This window comes from Heterodontus francisci, chromosome 16, assembly GCF_036365525.1.
Source record: "Heterodontus francisci isolate sHetFra1 chromosome 16, sHetFra1.hap1, whole genome shotgun sequence".
NCBI lineage: Eukaryota > Metazoa > Chordata > Chondrichthyes > Heterodontiformes > Heterodontidae > Heterodontus > Heterodontus francisci.
Window position 1 is genome coordinate 50,356,472 of NC_090386.1, and position 18,369 is coordinate 50,374,840.

General features: G+C 40.8%; 1 protein-coding gene across 3 annotated transcripts in view; it reads left to right on the forward strand.

Moving 5' to 3' along the window:
• LOC137378086 (probable phospholipid-transporting ATPase IIA) overlaps nt 1-18,369 on the forward strand; it is a 212,727-nt gene that overhangs the window by 26,465 nt on the left and 167,893 nt on the right. For 2 of the 3 annotated variants that reach the window (XM_068048163.1, XM_068048165.1), the window contains exons 1-3: nt 11,520-11,597; nt 11,692-11,830; nt 17,986-18,099. In XM_068048163.1, coding sequence (XP_067904264.1) covers nt 11,524-11,597; nt 11,692-11,830; nt 17,986-18,099 — 327 coding nt within the window. In that variant the 5' untranslated portion in view covers nt 11,520-11,523. Of the gene's footprint in view, nt 1-11,519; nt 11,598-11,691; nt 11,831-17,985; nt 18,100-18,369 lie in introns of those variants that run through there. The other variant, XM_068048164.1, reaches the window with a different exon arrangement.

Below are 18,369 nucleotides of genomic sequence, written 5' to 3' on the forward strand. Positions count from 1 at the left end.
GATGCAACACCTGTCCTTTTTACCTCCTCCCTTCTCACTGTCCAGGGCCCTGAACTCTTCTTCCAAGTGAAACAGCGATTTGCTTATGCGCCTTTCAATTTAGTATACTATATTCGTGGCTTACAATGTACTCCCCTCTGCATTGGGGAGACAAATGCAGACTGGGTGACTGCTTTGGGGAACACCCCCGCTCAGTCCGCAAGGGCGACCCCATGCTTCCTTTGCTTGTCATTTCAATTCTCCACCTTGCTCTCACTTTGACCTTTTTGTCCTTGGCCTGCTACAGTGTTCCATTGAAGCTCAGCGCAACTCGAGGAACAGCACGTTATCTTTCAACTGGGCACGTTACAGCCTTCTGGACTCAACATTAAGTTCAACTATTTTTTCACCTTTTTTTTTCTCGTTTTTTTTTGTTTGTTCATTTTTACCCCCACCCCTTGTTTCTTTCTTAATCCCTTTACTTTGTGTTCAGATAGCTACTATCCTGTCATTTAAACTCCATTCTGACACATCTTGTGTTTCTTCACTTGTCCCATTACTACAAGTTTAGGCTTTGCACTAGGAGACTTTCTGTCATTTAATTTCTCCTGCCCTCCACCCTATCACAGACCTTCCCTTATGTTGTTCTTTACTCCTCCCCCCCACCAGCCCCCCTACCCCCCCCCCCCCCCCCACTTGCTCAAAACCTATTACATTTGTAACTTGTGTCGGTTCTGTTGAAAGGTCACACAGACCTGAAGCATTAGCTCTTCTTCTTCTCTCCACGGATGCTGCCTGACCTGCTGAGCATTTCCAGCATTTTCTGTTTTTTGATTTCCAGCATCCGCGGTATTTTTCTTTTCTAGTGGATTTATGAGGATGTTGCCAGGAATGGAGAATTTTAGCTGTGGGAAAAGGTTGGATAGGCTGGGGTTGTTTTCTTTGAAACAGAGGAGTCAGAGGGGAGATTTAATCGAGGTGTATAGAATCATGAGAAGCCTAGATATAGTGGATAGGAAGGACTTATTTCCCTTTGCAGAGATCAATTAGCAGGAGGCATAGATTTAAAGAATTGATAGAAAGGTTAGAGGAAGTTGAGGAGGAAATTTTTCACCCAGTGGGTGGTGGGCTCTGGAACTCATTGCCTGAAAAGGTGGAAGAGGCAGAAACCCTCATTACATTTAAAAAATACTTGGATAAACATGTGAAACACTGTAACCTGCAGGACTATGGAGTTGGAAAGTGGAAATTAGGCTGAGTTGCTCTTTTATCGGCTGGCACAGATTCAATGGGCTGAATCGTGACCCTCTGTGCTATGAATTTTCAATGATGTACTTGCTTAGAGAGAGCGCAACAAAGGTTCCTTAGACTGATAAGGGGATTGTCCTTTGAGGAGAGATTAGTTGACTAGACCTATATGCCTTAGAGTTTGGAAGAATGAGAAGTGATCACATTGAAACATATAAAAGTCTGAAGGGGCTTAACTGGGTAGATGTTGGGAGAATGTTTTCCCATGGTTGAGGACTCTAGAGCTAGGGTCACAGTGTCAGAATATGGGGTCGGCCATTTCAGACTGATATAGAATTTCTTCATTCAAATCTTTGGAATTCTCTACCCCAGAGAGCCCTGAATGCTCAGTTATTAAGTATATTCAAGACACAGATCAGTGGATTTTTAGGACACGAAGAGAATTGAAGAATATGGGGTTAGTGCGGGAAAGTGGAGTAGAGGTAGAAAATCAGCCATGACCTTATTGAATGGCGCACTAGGCTTGAAGGACCGAATTGTCTGCTCCAGCTCCTCTTTTTATGTCCTTATGGTGAATAAATTGTCAATGAGATTATAGAACATAAAGCCATGCCAGATTTTCAAAAACAGACAGGATAAATTCCTGTTAAGGGAGATACAAGGCTGTTACTTTCTGAATCAGTCAAGATGTTAATGGTTTGCAAGAGAAGGCTGGATAGAGCAATGGTTGTCTGCCCACAACATTGGAAAACATGGCAACACAATAAAGAAATCTTCAAATGTGTTTACCAAGATAAGTGCAGATGAAGAAGGCCATTTGATACATATAGTTCAGCCTTTCATATAAATTTATGCCCCCCCCCCCTTATCACGACACTTAAATGCCTCTTTAATGGTTCCTGAGTTTTTTGCCTCCACTACCCTAAATGGAAAGCCATTCCATGTGTTGCTAATTCTTTGAAGTGTTTCCAGATCAGACCTTTTACCAGTTTGTACCAATGTTCCTTTGCCCTGTAGGTGTGGTCTAACTTGAAACAGCTCTGAGTGAAAATTTTCTGTTGTACTTGGTATCTTATACAGGGTACTTCGATAAAGTCCCCCCTCATCTGTTTTCAAGGCTAAAGAATACAGTTTATTAACTTTTCCTTAAAATTGTGCTAACATAGGAAGATGTGTGTGTATGTAACCACATTAGCAAATAGTTGTCCTTCCATACCAATTTCAAAATGGATGCCTGGAGTAGAGGTGCCGATGGGCCCAAGCTGGGTTGACTATTCTGAAAATGAGTCACAATAGCAGGGCTTTGTTCTAGGTGCTAATAAATTTATATGCAATTAAATTATATTTGATCAAAGCATTAGTAGGTCTACAGAAACCAGATAACATGTGAGGAGTGTCTGCTGGTCAGCATTCTTTGAAATAGCTCACATCATTGTGTCCTCAATCATGGATTAAAGAACACAATTCTGACGTCAGAGGCATTGGCTAACAACTGAAGAATTCCCCACACACTTTGGCTTAGGCAGGAAATCTGAACTTCATGGATTGAACAATTAGCATTGTCCTCGCATCTGGAAGGACTACCAAGAGATAAACCAAATTGTTTTGTGCAATGGTTGTATTGTTATCAAACTCTTGAGAACTGCATTCAGAAAATTATATTTTAATCCCGAATGAACAAATTCACAATTATTTGATTTCTAGGTATTGTGCTGATTTAGTATCTTGCTGGATGATCTGCCTTTTCTGTATTTATTAACTAGTAAATAAATTTGATAAATAGGTTTAGCCTGAATGCATTGAATTGTCATTGTGACATTTTCTGATTTCTGGGAGAGATAAGAAAATATGATGGCTATCCCATGTAACCTCCAAGGTGGTGTATATAGCAAATTAGGGTTTAATTAGTAATCTGGTGTATGCTATCACATGCACTACATGGTTAAGGGAGCAGGTCTCTGATCATAGAAGACACCATCTGTTCATGGAAACCAGCTTTTTATTGTGAACATGAAACAAACCTGTTGGGGGAAAAACCCTGTAGGAAAGAGTGTATAATTTGGGAGTTATGCCCCAATTTAATTATTGCAAGCACTGAGCATGAATGGTATGAGAAAACCTATCATAGTCATAACAGCACAGAAGGAGGCCATTCGGCACGTTGTGTCCATTCTGGCTCTGTGCAAAGCAATCCAATTAGTCCCATTCCCCGGCTCTATCCCCATAGCCCTGTAAGTTTATTTCCCTCAAGTGCCCAATCATCGTCTCCGCTTCCATCACTTTCATATGCAGCGAGTTCCAGGTCATTGCCACTTGCTGTGTTTAAAATAAAGTTTCTCCTCACATCCCCCCGATTCTCTTGCTTAACTGTTTAAATCTGTGTCTCCTAGTCCTTATACCATCAGCTAATGGGAATAGCTTTTCTTTATCTACCCTATCCAAACATGTCAGAATCTTGTACATCTGTTATCAAATCTCCCCTTTGCTCCAAGGAGAACAACCCTAGCTTCTCAAACCTAACCTTATAGCTAAAATCCCTCATCCTTGGAACCATTCTGCTAAATCTCCTCTGCACCCTTTCAATGACCGTCACATCCTTCCTATGATATGCTTTGCTAACTACTCTCTCAATATGTCCTGTCACCTTCAAAGATCTATGCACATGTGCCCACAGGACCCTCTGTCCTTGTCTTTAGAACTGTACCATTTAGTCCATATTGCCTCTGCCTATCCCTTTTGCCAAAATGAATCACCTCACATTTCTCTCTATTAAGTTTCATCGCCACTTGTCTGCCCATTCTGCTAGCCTATCTATGTCCTGTTGCAGTTGGTTGGTATCATCCTCACCATCTGCCACACCTGCACGTTTGGTGTTATCAGCAAATTTTGAAATTTTACTCTATATTCCAATTCATGTTTTGAAATTTGGAGAAAGAATTATTTTAAATTTTGGGATTTTGAAACAAAAGTTTAGTTAGACATTTAGAAAAAATATAGATGTAAGGGGGTAGAAAAGCTACACAAAGTTTTATTTTGCTAAAAACTGTAAACATAAGTAATTTGTCGGTCTATCTCAGCAGTTAGTAAACACCTCACGGCCATCTTGTGGGGATGTTTTGTAGTGGATTATAGTCCCAGCCCCTTTTTGGTGCTATCCCAGATCAGGCGTATTTCTCAGATGATCACTCTCAACTTAAGGTTGAGAGTGAGAGATCACAAAGACACTTGAATTGGTCTGAAGGACTGAACTAACTCGCCCTAAAGGAAAGGAACCAGCTGGGAACATTACTGTCCTCCAGATAGTCTTTTTAACAAGCTTCAGCCAGATTATAATAACCCAGATATTATGAGGTCTGGGAATCTCTCCTCAGTAATGTACCTCCCCACCAAAGAGCATATGGAGACGAGCTCACGAGTTAGAGATACAGAAGACTATGTGAAATGCTATAAATTCTAATTTATATAAAAGTTTATTAAAGAACTGAACATGCAATTCACAGTTGGTGAGACAGTTGATCATTCTTGGAAAAGATAGAAAGTATAATCTTGTTTCTAGTAGAGAATCCAATTTTTAATTCTAAATATTGTTACAGTATAATATTTAAGTAATATAGCCATCAATTATTAAAGTAACATTTACTTTAAAACTCTGTGTAGAAGGCTACAGGGTTAGAGAGATGCTTCTGTCTCAGTTAAAGGGAGAACTATCATTGCCTCACTCTAATAGTTGAACCTTTATCGTGAGAGATGTTGGAACGAGTCCAATGAATCTAAAAATCTATTGTGTGGTTCCAATTTTTATGCTGTTTCTCAAGTTGCATAACTAATTTCTTGCATATGTGAGTATTACCTCAACTATAAGTAAGTTCACCCCCCTTTATTTCCCAAATAAGGCCCTATAACTTCATTTCTAGGTAAGGTCCATCCTCTTTGATTCCTAAGAAAGCCAAACAGTGAGCTTCATTATGGTGAATTTCTCATTAGTCATTTAACTGTGTTTCAAGATTATAATTCAGTTTTTGGGTTTGTTTAGCTTTGTCAAAAATTCAGTTGACTGTGGTTTATGGCTATCAGCATAAAGCCATCTTATCAACTATTACAGTGTGGTAGCTTTTGTAACAAAACTATGTTATCAATATTTTATGGTGTGATGAGGTTTGTGACATTTGAGAGCACATCCTCCTTATCAGAAGCTGCCTTTATGGCTTTAAGAGGAGGAAAACTTTTTCACTGAAGCTTTTAGTATGATAGAAATGAACTTTTTTAGCCTTTTAGATTTTTAAATTTCTCATTCATAGGAAAGTAATTCTTTTACCCTTATAACCCCTCATTATGGCTGGATTCCTTCACAGTTTTTGTTTATGAACAGAGAATTTATGAAAAAAGCATAGAGGCAGTAGGTCAGGTCTAGCAAAAGCTGTGAGGGCAATCAGGTTTTTGCCAAGTTTGTAAGTTCATTATGCTGCAAGGTAGTTCAGAGCAATGTTCCTTCTAAGCTGCGCAGCCGTGCAGCAACCCAGAAGTTCCTGGGCAAGCTGTGCACAAGTCAGCCCCTTTAAGTTACTGTACAAAAAATTTAAAGGGGCCGCATACTTAAACAAATCACTGCATTTACTAAAAACAATGAGAGGGTATGTTGTTTTGGGGATTTGTTGATAAATTGAGGAAGACAACCTATTGTGGTGAACAACAGATTCATTATTTTCTGTTATTACATAATGGTAAGTAGTAATGTTTGAACTAACTGAGTTGGTTCATAACTATTGCAGTGCATTTTCATCTTGCTGTTAAATAAAGTAGCTTTAAGGATTTGTATCGGGCCTCGTCTTACCAGATGTTTTCTTGGCCTGCCTTTGAAGAGATTGTAGCACACATATGAAAGATACAAGTATCCAGTTCACATTACGAGGAATACGATAGTTGCACTCCTGTTGTAACACCACTGAATAGTATACCTTTGAAGCTATCACTGAACAGAGAGGCATTAAAACTGTATCTCTCAAACTAGCTTTTACAGTCAGCCATTGCAAGACTCAAAACTGTGTTTGCTGCACAAGTGCAGCTGCCAAACAAACATATACTGTGATTAGCCCTTCAGCATATTTGTATTTGAATTGAAGGACTTATCCCATGGATCAACTCCAATCACATGAGTTTTGGAAGGAAACCCAATGGCAGCATCCAGCTCACTCATCAAGCAGTCTAAGTTTTATGCCCTCTACAGCCTGCAGTAACAGCTAGCAGGAAGACATTTTAACCCTGTGTCTGCTGTGACCAACTGGAAAGAATCCAATAAATAACCATCATAGACAAAAATGTTTCATCGCAAACCATGTGAACAAGGTACTGCTGTTTGTAAATTAGTACTGGAGCTACTAACATGAAATTTGTGACTACAGTATAATGCTGCATTAGTTCTAAAAATATCAGCTTGCCATTTTTCCAGCATTAATTGCCCAACCCTAATTGCCCTTAAGAAGGTGGTGGTGAGGTGCCTTCTTGAACTCTTGCAGTCCATGTAGTATAGGTACACTCACAGTGCTGTTAGGAAGTTCCAAGATTTTGACCCAGTGACATTGAAGGAGTGACGATATAGTTCCAAATCAGGATGGTGTGTGACTTGGAGAGGAACTTGTAGGTGGTGGTGTTCCCATGTGTCTTCTGCCCTCTGTCTTTGTAGGTGGTTGAGGTCGCAAGTTTGGATGGTGCTGTCAAAGGAGTCTTAGTGAGATGCTGCAGTGCATCTTGTAGATGGTACACACTGCTAGCACTGTGTGCCAGTGGTGGAGGGAGTGAGTGTTTAAGGTGGTGGATGGGGTGCTGAACAATCGGGCTGCTTTGTCCTAGATGATGTCGAGCTTCTTGAGTATTGTTGGAGCTGCACTCATCCAGGCAAGTGGAAAGTATTCAATCACCCTCCTGTTTTGTGCCTTGTGGATTGTGGACAGGTTTTGGGGAGTCAGGAGATGAGTTCCTTACCACAGAATTCCGAGTCTCTGACCTGCTCTTGTAGCCACTGTATTTATGTGGCTGGTCCAGTTAAGGTTCTGGTCAATAGTAACTGCCAAGATGTTGATGGTAGGCGATTCAGCGATGGTAATGCCATTGAATGTCAAGGAGAGATGGTTAGATTCTCTCTTGTTAGAGATGGTCATTGTCTGGCACTTGTGTGGCACGAGTGTTACTTGCCACTTATCAGCCCAAGCCTGAATGTTATCCAGGTCTTGCTGCATGCTGGCACAGACTACTTCATTATCTGAAGAGTTGCAAATGGTACTGAACATTGTGCAATCATCAGCAAACATCCCCGCTTCTGACCTTATGATGGATGGAAGGTCATTGATGAGGCAGCTGAAGATGGTTGGGCCTAGGACACCACTCTGAGGAACTCCTGCAGTCATGTCCAAATGATTTAGCCTCCAGCAACAACAACTATCTTCCTTTGTGCTCGGTATGACTCCAAACAGCGGAAATGTTTTTCCCCTGATTCCCATTGACTTCAGTTTTCTTAAGGCTGCTTAATGCCACACTCTGTCAAGTGCTGCCTTGATGTCAAGGACATTCACTATCTCCTCACTTCTTGAATTCAGTTCTTTTGTCCATGTTTGGACCAAGTTTGTAATGAGATCTGGAGGCAAGTGGTCCTGGCGGAACCCAAACTGAGCAGCATTAGTGAGACGATTATTGCTAAGTGCTGCTTGGTAGCACTGTAAATGACACCTCACATCACTTTTCTGATTTTTGAGAGGGGACTGATGGGGCAATAATTGATTGGATTGGATTTGTCCTGCTTTTTGTGTACAGGTCATACCTGGGCAATTTTCCACATTGTTGGATAGAAGCCAGTGTTGTAATTGTCCTGGAACAGCTTGGCTAGGGGTGTGGCTAGTTCTGGAGCACATGTCTTCAGTAGTACAGCCGGGATGTTGTCAGGGTCCATAATCGTATTCTGTATTCAACACTTCAAATATTTGTGTGCACATACGTTGCAGGTCTTGTTACACCCATTTTCTCACACAATCCCAACTTGAAAATGCAGGTGTGTCAGGTGCAGAGTGTTGTCCTTTTAAAGCTGTATAATGTGTTTTGTGAAGCCCTTCAGGTTTAACTGGATGTTTTGCCTGTTGGCGAGTTTTCAGTCTAGGGTTGCACAGGAGTGGAATAGCCTGCTTCAAAAACTCAGCTCTCGTAGCTCAATTTTAATTACTGGAATTCTTCAGTGAACTCCTTTGTGTGATTTTACTGTTTTGCCTTTGTGAGTTTATGCTTAGAATTATTCCAGCTTTCCACATGTAGAGTTAATGTAGACAAAATATTGCTTATCATACAACTTTAATGGTTTGATACTTTGTATTCATTGGGCAAAACAGTTGTAAGTCTTGATGTTTACATTGATTAAAGAACCCTAGTGGTCAGGTGGCACTTCACTATGCTTGCTGGGATTTGGGAGTCATTATGGACAGCAATAATAGGTCTTTTTTTTTTGTTTAGCTCTAGTAGGGAGAGAGGAAAAATTGCTTTAATTCTGCATATGTTGTATGTGTGTTTTATATATGCATTTCCTGGTCCTGACACCTTGCTATTCATTTGGTGGGTTCCTGAGTGGAATGTAGAGGACCAGCAAGTTAGAATATGGCTGGTGAATAAAGACATAGACACAAATCTTGTAAAATGAATGGTTTCTGTTCATGTTTATGCAGACCCAGTTTCATTAGACAACATATGCTGAATTAAAACAAATAGCGTTTTCTGATACTGGGGCTCAGTAGCAATGTCACATGTTTGCAATACAGAAATACGATAAGACTCTGTTTACAGTCAGTGCCAATGCATCACATAGAAGTGTAAAAATAGTCCTATGATAAATTATTTATATATAAACCAATGAAAACATTTCATTTCCTGTACAATTTTCTTTTTTGCCTGAATACCTTTCTAACTTTTTTCTTGTCAGCCAGATATCAGAGGCAAAGGAATACCCATCATACTTAAACTACTAATAAAACCATATAAGTAGAATTTCTGTTTGTTTAATAGGAAGTGCATGTGCCATTCCAATACAGACATACACCTTATCTAAATATGGGAACTTGGGTGAAGGTCAGTAGGAAGCAGGATTTAGGAACCCTCAGGTGTGTGTAGCAGTTTCATTAGAGTTCAACCAAGTGAAACTGTGCAAATTACTGATAGAGCATCAGTAACCTTGTGGTGTCTCAAACTAGGGCCATCCTACCTAGGCTATTGTTTCATGATGTTATCTGGAACTGAGCAGGAAATACCTAGCTCCCAGTGATTGAGATGACCTAGTGGGAAGATCTACGAGGTAGGCTGATTGGTGAATTATCTACTGCTCCTCCATTCCTTGGATCTCTCCCCAGCAGAAGAAGGATGATTGCTGTTGTGTCTTGCTGACTGAAATATGGAGCTTGCTCTGAAATTTTTACCTATAATTTTTCTCTTGGGAGATTGATAAATTCAAGGCTATGATCATTCAAATTATAAATGGTCTGCTGAAAGGGGAAGTAATAAACTCTCTGCTTTTCTTGTTCTGGAGCCATGTTAAGCATACTGAGCTACAGTTAATATAGCTGTGGGAACCCATGAGAAATCCTTGAGCTGTTTTCAACCAGCATCAAGTGTTTTGAGTGATTATAATGTGAAGTAATTGTTACTATCTTTAAAGAATTTAGGCTTGTTTCCATATTCTGGTGAACCTTATTCATTTGCCATATGATTCATTCTTCTCTACCTTTTAATGCCTTTGTCCCAAGTTAAATCTTTTATTTTTTTTTCTATTCTGATCACTGCCCCGGTTTGGTCTCTATCTTCACTCCCTCAGGTCCAAGGGCTCATAGTTGAGCATTTATGGTGCACAAATGGTTTAACCATCCATTACCAGATAGACTGGATCTATCAGGCATCACTCCTCCGTCAAAACCAATCACTACTCCAGGATCATTCTTGAAAGCAAAGATAACCCCAGCTTCTTTTCACTGCTTCCAACTGTCTTTAACTCCTGTTCCCTGCTCCCACAACTGTCCAACAATAAGTGTGAGGAGCTCATGAACCTCTTTCTCACCTAATGCCACCCAGTCAGCTGTTTCTCCTGCTTCATCCCCTTCCCCTAGTCGACCAATTTCTCACCCCCAATTCTGTATTCCTCCGATTCTGGCTTCATGTACATCCTACCCATCTTTGCTTGTTGGAAAGAGAAAACATTTATAAAGGATATTAAGAATGTCCCAAAAGCACATTGCGAACAGCAAATCATCTTTGAAATGTAGACATAGTAGGCCAACCCAGCAACCAAATCTGCACACAGCAATGGCCCAGAAGCAGCATTGAAATGAATTAGCAGTTAATCTTTGGTGATGTTGGTTGAGGGATAAATGTTGACCAAAATGTCTAGAGCTCCCCTGCTGTTCCTTGAATTACTCCAGATCTTTTACGCTCACCTGAGTGGGCAGACGTATTATGGCATTTTATCCACTCTCAATATTTGCTTACAAAGTTGATGTAGCATATTTTCATTTTGTAGATGGCGTTTAATTGGTCAAACTCTGTAAGTAGGACAAATTGTTTTATCAGTATCTTTAAATGATACATATTGCTTTAGCCAACACTAAATAATCAGTATATATGCAAATGATTCAGGAAGCTGTGACTCACCTGGCAAGTGCTCTTGTGCATAATGTGTTAATTTGGAGCTAAGTGTGACTTTCCTAAGGGATTTAATGAATCAGAAAGATAAAATAACTTACTTTACCCATCGGTAGTTTTGCCCATGAGTGTTCTTGAGACCTCGTTGTTTTATTCAGTGGAAAAGCTACACATAAAATGAATTCTAATTTGATGCAAAGTTTTATTTATACTTATTCTGCACTGATCTCCTCAAGCCCCCAACATTCCCTGGCCAGGAGGTGAATGAGACAACATATGATACCAATGTCATGTAAAATTAAGTTGTAATTTCACTGAAAAGTCTTCTTTGGCCTCCTTATCTCGAGAGACAATGGGTAAGCGCCTGGAGGTGGTCAGTGGTGTGTGGAGCAGTGCCTGGAGTGGCTATAAAGGCCAATTCTAGAGTGACAGGCTCTTCCACAGGTGCTGCAGAAAAATTTGTTTGTCGGGGCTGTTACACAGTTGGCTCTCTGCTTGCGCTTTTGTCTTTTTTCCTGCCAACTGCTAAGTCTCTTCGACTCACCACACTTTAGACCCGCCTTTATGGCTGCCCGCCAGTTCTGGCGAACGCTGGCAACTGACTCCCACGACTTGTGATCAGTGTCACAGGACTTCATGTCGCGTTTGCAGATGCCTTTAAAGCAGAGACATGAACGGCCAGTGTATCTGATACCAATGGCGAGCTCGCTGTACAATGTGTCTTTACTGAAAAGTAATTCTTTAATATTCCAGTATTTTCTTTATCCAGTACATTTTCTAAATATACATATCTCTTTTCTAAAGGTGCTGTGGCTGGTGCTGTAGAGGAAGGGATTTCAAACCTCGCACAGTGTGGCTTGGACATCCAGAGAAGAGAGAACAGAAATACCCACGGAATGTTATCAATAATCAGAAATACAACTTCTTCACCTTTCTTCCTGGGGTAGGTGTTTGATGAATCTCATTAAATAAATGAATTATAAATTATAATCATTGAAACTGTTCAAAGGCTCCATAAAGAAACACGTGTATCCCTGAATTATCCATGTGTCTCTTTCAGATTGTGTGTGTAAACACGTGTGCATGTTTATGCATATATATTAATTATTTTAAGTGCTGCTGATAATTTGTATGTATCAGGCAATTCAACTCTTGCAAAATCTATTTTAGTTATATGAGCCTACTCAGACTTTCCAGGAGCTCCTAATTTTATTCAGAAGAAAAACAATGTTTTTTCTAATTTTGTATAAAAATGAATCATTGTTAAATTTTCCACCCCTTACCTTGGATCTCCTTCAAGTCCCACTACATTCCCTGGCTAAGAGGACTGCCAGGTGACCTTGTTCAACCAGTGCATCACTTTTAGTTAGTCATTAACAGGTGGATAAAAGGACCTTCCATTAACTTGTATACTTCCCTCACCTCCCTTTCCCTGCTGAGAAGGGCATTAAAAGGCAATGTTAAGATGGAGAGTTTCTTGTGGAAACCATCTTCACCTCATCAGCTTTTAACACAGTATCTTGGAGCCCAATACTTTGTATATTTTTTCTTATACAGAAAAGGGCAAAAAGAAACCTTCTGGATCAGAATAAAGCTGCCTAAAATAAATTGAATATTACCTTATTTGATTGATGTGTTACTGTTTAGAAAGGCTGTACTACAACTGGCATTATCAAGTTTTCTACTCTTTCCAACCTGGATGACGGTCTGCATTGTGGACCTTTTCCCTTCATCTAGATTTCTCAAGGACAAAATGAATTGTAACTCACTTACGAACAGTGTCTGATCTATTATTTAATGTATGTGGACTGGTTGCATTGTCAGCTAGCAGCTGTTGCATTAATGGCCTTTAAAAGCATAGATCTTTTTCAAAGTGCTAAAATCATTTGCATTCACACATAGACTGGGTTTTCAGCAGAACTTTCCAAAGGTCAGTATTTTGGCTGGAGGTTCCCAAGGGTCAAATACAGACTGTGGAAAGTCTTGACAGCAGACTCGATGTCTTGTGCAATTTTCCACAGCTCTCTTGTTCCATTCACCTTTGAGTGGATTATTGAGCGAGAAGCTCAGAACCTATTACATATGTAGTGAACAGTCATTGGATGTTTCCTATATGTATTCATTCTCTTTTGTAATGGTTTCTTCATGTGTTTTTGTTTCATAATTTCAATGGAAGATCTCATTTTCAGTTGCTGCTCTTGTGGTTCATTTTGTTTGGTGGCATATTGTCCACAGATGAATTTGTGAAGAATGAAGGAGTTCTTAGGTTTCAATTAATAATTTTTAATACATAACTATTTATAACCTAACATTTACCAGTATGGCAGATCACTTCATAAACTTCTCTGTAACATTTACAATGTATAATAGTGCCCACTTAATGTAATTTAAAAATGCATGGGCTGAGAATCCAACTTTTGGACACTGTAAAAGTGCTCACTTTCTCTCTGACATTATCTGAAATGTTTCATGTTGGGTTTTTTCTAATTATGCTCTATGCATCTGGGGACTTTTGTCCACATTACATTTACTGTATAAATGTAAGTTGTTGTTTTGACTGTAGCAGTCGAATATATGTTGATCTCTATTGGGATTGTGTTGAAACATGGAAACAGGCCATTTGGACCAACCTGTCTGTTCGCGTTAACTTTCCATGTGAGCAAACAGTCCTAATTTTATTTATCCACCCTGTTTCCAAATCCCTTCAACCCTTTTCCTTCATTCAACTCTCCAATCTAATTTTAAATGCAGACATAGGGCTGGATTTTACCAGCCCCCCAACGTTGGGAGTCATGGCGGGGGGCCCGGAAAATGCCTCCAGGAGAGGCCCACCACGAGCCTCGACTCTGGGAAGGCCCCGTCCCATATTACTGGTGGCAGTGAGGCCTCATGTTGGCCCCCATTCGCACGGTGATGGGAACAGGATTTAAATTTTTTAATTAGTGAATTAATCACCTACCTGCTCCTGTCGGCTGTCCCGCTGCCATATTCCGGCCGGTTGCCGGGACTCCTGCGCCTTTGAATCTCTGTTCGGAGATCCAAGGCGGCACATTGGTTGGGAGGGTGGAGCAGGTAAGTTTCAGATCGGGAGCGGGATGGGGGGAGTGGGGAATATGATTGCGATTGGTGGAGGGGATGATGGGAAAGAGTTGAAGGTGAAAGGAAATAAACTTTCAGTGGGGGGGGGGGAAGGGCAATTAATAAATTGTTCAGTCATTGTGGGGTTGGAGAGGGGCTTGATTCTTTGATTAAATTTTTATAATTACATTTTTATTGACTATTCCCCTAAAAATGTAAATGAGATGTAGGGGCTTGATGCCCTTTAAAAATGGCGTCGGCGCCTGTGTTGGCCACCGTTGCGCCGTTGCTGGGGACGGAGCATCTGCCCCCTCCATGTCATGTGTGTGGGAGGTGGTGGGTGTGGGTCGTCTCATCCATGTAAATGAGCCCCTGCATCAAATATTGCGGCGGCTCTGCGGAGTAGAAGCCGCGTGTGCAGATCACCATCTTGGAAGCCCGGGAACGGCGGCGAGCTGGTAGAATTCAACCCATAGTTTCTGCATCAAATACTAACCCTGAAAGTGAATTTCACGTCCTTGCACCTTTCTGTGTAAAGACGTTGCCCAGATGTCTGTTCTAAATCTCTTTAATTTTATATCTGTGGCCCCTCAGTTTTGAAAAATGAGCTCTGGACTCATCTCCTGATCGCTGTCCTTGATGGAGCTTGGGTGTCTGCTTCCCAACCAGCTGACATTCAGGGCTGAATATTAACTTCTGACCCGGAGGTTTGGGAGTTAATATTCAAAAAATCTGTAACAGGAACCCAACCCACCCAACTCTGGTTTTAACAGAGGCAGGACAAGGGCTCGGCGACAAATCTGCTCGCAGGAAGTGGGTTGTGTATTTAAATATTATAATGAGGCTTCCTGCCTTCATTTTAACAGTACTTTCAACTCTTGTCGGTAGGGTTTCCCAGTCCTCGGGAAACTTGGCAGCTACAAGGACCACTGTTTTTGGGCCAGGAGGAGCTGAAATGATACCTCCAGGCCCAACAAGCTTACCCATAAACCCCTACCCGTTCCAAGGATATGTCTGTATATCCATGTCCCCAACTGCACCCCCCCCCCCCCAACCATCATTGCCTGCAATTGGGATACACCTCCTTTCTCCCTGCCCACCCACACACGCAGTCAGAACCGCACCACTAGAGTACCTTATCTCCTTTGCTTCATCCTTGTGAAATGGGCTTCTCGTTAAAAAGGCCTCTCGCTTATTAATCAGGCTGCTTATGTTTCGGAACCTGATAGGAAATCATCTAAAGGACCACTGCAGTTAAAAATGAGATTTTCCGAAGCCCTGCGTGGAGATTGCCTCCGGGCTAAAGTCCAGGCCTCTGGGTCACTATTCGTGTGTAATAAATGAATAACTAACTTGACCGTGATACTGGAAGGTAACTGATACCAATGGAACGATACTTAAACAATGAGCTAAGACCTTCAAGGGTGGAGGGGAGAAAACTGACTAAGAAAACAAAAACCTTGTTTCTTTCAAACTAATTTGAAGTAAAAGATTGAGAAATCAATTAATTAAAATTTTTACGAAAAACAAGAAAAAAGTTGGAAATCAAAATTGTTTTATAAATTTAATGCACATGTTAAATAGACCACTTATTTTGTCTCCATAGCCCATGTGTATCTGCATAGTGTCAGTGTCACAAACCACCATTTCCTGATATGTATCCTTTGTAAGCATTCGTTCAGAAGAATGCAATTCCCAGCTGTAATGTAGCTCTACAATTCAGAGGCTATTTCTCGGCTGGTGAAGTTTTACTCTAATGGTTTTGAACATCATGCCATTTTTTTTTCAGCACAGTTCACCTGGAATCTGCTAAACCAATGTAAAAGATCAGGGAATTTTAAGCACAAGTTATGTCAAGTGTAATTGAGTTTCTGCAATCTTTAATGCTAGTTTAAAAAGGATTGTGCTGGAAATTGACCTGACCCATAAAACAGGTGATAGCCCAGAATGAATTAATAAGCATGTCGAGTTTCCACTGCTTGCACCTGGTTGAGGAGGGTCTTCAAATTAAGCTCTTTTTTAAGGGGCAAAGACAGTAGAAGGTACTTCATAAAAGTTTTTAAATATTAAAAAAAAACATTTAATTTACTAAGAAACTGACCAGTGTACACCAGTGAAACTAGTAAATGGTTCTGTATAGTATTAAAGTCATTTCAGTGATTTTAAAATCAGCTTGCTCTCAGCTAGTCGACGAGACACTTTTTTCAGTTCCATGAACAAAATTGCATCATAAGAACATAAGAAATAGGAGCAGGAGTAGGCCATTCACCCCCTCAAACCTGCCCCGCCCTTCAATAGGCTGATCTGTCTCAGGCCTCAACCCCTCTTTCGGGCCTGCTCCGCATAACCTTCGACTCCCCGAGATTTCAAAAATTTATCTACATCCTCCTTAAATACATTTAGTGACCTAGCCTCCACAACTCTCTGAGGTAGAGAATTCCGGAGATTCACCACCCTCTGAGAGAAGAAATTCCTTTGCATCTCAGTTTTAAATGTGTGACCCCTTATTCTGTAACTATGTCCTCTAGTTCGACATTCCCCCACCAGTGAAAACATATTCTCAACATCTACGCTGTCAAGCCCCATTAGAATCTTATATGTTTCAATAAGATCACTTCACATTCTTCTAAACTCCAATGAATAAAGGCCTAACCTGTTTAGCCATTCTTGATAACACAACCCCTTCATCCCAGGAATCAGCCTAGTGAACCTTTTCTGAACTGCCTCCAATGCTAGTATATCCTTCCTTAAATACGGGGACCAACACTGTACGCAGTACACCAGGTGTGGCCTCACCAACACCCTGTACAGGTGTAGCAAGACTTCCCTATTTTTAAACTCTAACCCCCTAGCAATGAAGGCACAGTGGTGCAGTGGTTAGCACCGCAGCCTCACAGCTCCAGCGACCCGGGTTCAATACTGGGTACTGCCTGTGCGGGGTTTGCAAGTTCTCCCTGTGACCGCGTGGGTTTTCGCCGGGTGCTCCAGTTTCCTCCCACAGCCAAAGACTTGCAGGTTGATAGGATAAATTGGCCCTTATAAATTGCCCCTAGTATAGGTAGGTGGTAGGGGAATTGTGGGGATGTGGTAGGAATATGGGATTAACGTAGGATTAGTATAAATGGGTGGTTGATGGTCGGCACAGACTTGGTGGGCCGAAGGGCCTGTTTCAGTGCTGTATCTCTAAAAAATAAATAAAATTCCATTTGCCTTCCTAATTACTTGCTGCACCTGCATGCTAACTTTTTGTGTTTCATGTGCAAGAACACCCAGATCCCTCTGTACTGCAGTATTTTGTAGTCTTTCTCCATCTACATAATAATCTGCCTTTTTATTCTTCCTACTAAAGTGGATGACCTTTCCCACATTGAACACCATCTGCCAAGTTTTTGCCCACTCACTTAACCTATCTATATCCCTTTGCAGATTCTTTGTGTCCTCATCACAACATGCCTTCCTGCCTATTTTTGTATCGTCAGCAAATTTGGATACACTACACTCTGTCCCTTCCTCCAAGTCATTAATATAGATAGTAAATAGTTGAGGCCCTTGAGGTTACCACTTTTAAATACATCAGTATAATTTTTTTAATGCGAGGAAAGGAAAACAATTATGTTCTGTTATGCTGCCTGTTTGTGCTGGTTCGTGAAAGATTTTCTGTTTATGATTAAGCAAAAATGTTTGGGCAGAAAATTGAACTATAACGGAAAATCAACACTATTTCAATCCCAATTTGCACCCGATTTGCCGGATGTGCCAAAAGCAGAAACTCTACCCCACATCACGTATTCCTGTTAACTCCATCTTGGGTACAGTGTTTTGTAGTTTCATACTACTTCAAAGTGTGTTATTGAAAGATCTTTTTGGGGAGTGGGGTTATGGGAAGTTGCACAAAATTGATCAAACGTATTACTTTAAAACAATTTTGTAAATCTTTATTGTTTCAAAATTAATTTGCTCTTCAGTATTTCAAGCTAAGTTCTTTCACTTACAATTTAATGCATTCTTTCTCTTTTTTAGGTACTTTTTAACCAGTTTAAGTATTTCTTCAATCTGTACTTCCTGCTGTTGGCATGTTCCCAGTTCGTACCAGATTTGCGACTTGGTGCCCTGTACACATATTGGGCTCCTTTGGTAAGTCCGCCATTCATCATCTGACTTCATTATTCTGCTCAGAACGCCCAAGAGGTTATTGTTTGAGGCTGAATATTGTTCTCCGGATAGCTGTGGACAGATAAGCCCCAATTTTAACCATAGTGCTTAACAAGAATGGGGCATGTGCATAGTTAGAACTGTGACAACGTGCTACTTGTGTTGTTCATGCCACATTTGCACCCTGCACCATTTTAACAGGGACATTTTGGGCAGCATCGATCCCTCACCCCAGGCAGACAGGGAAGTTGA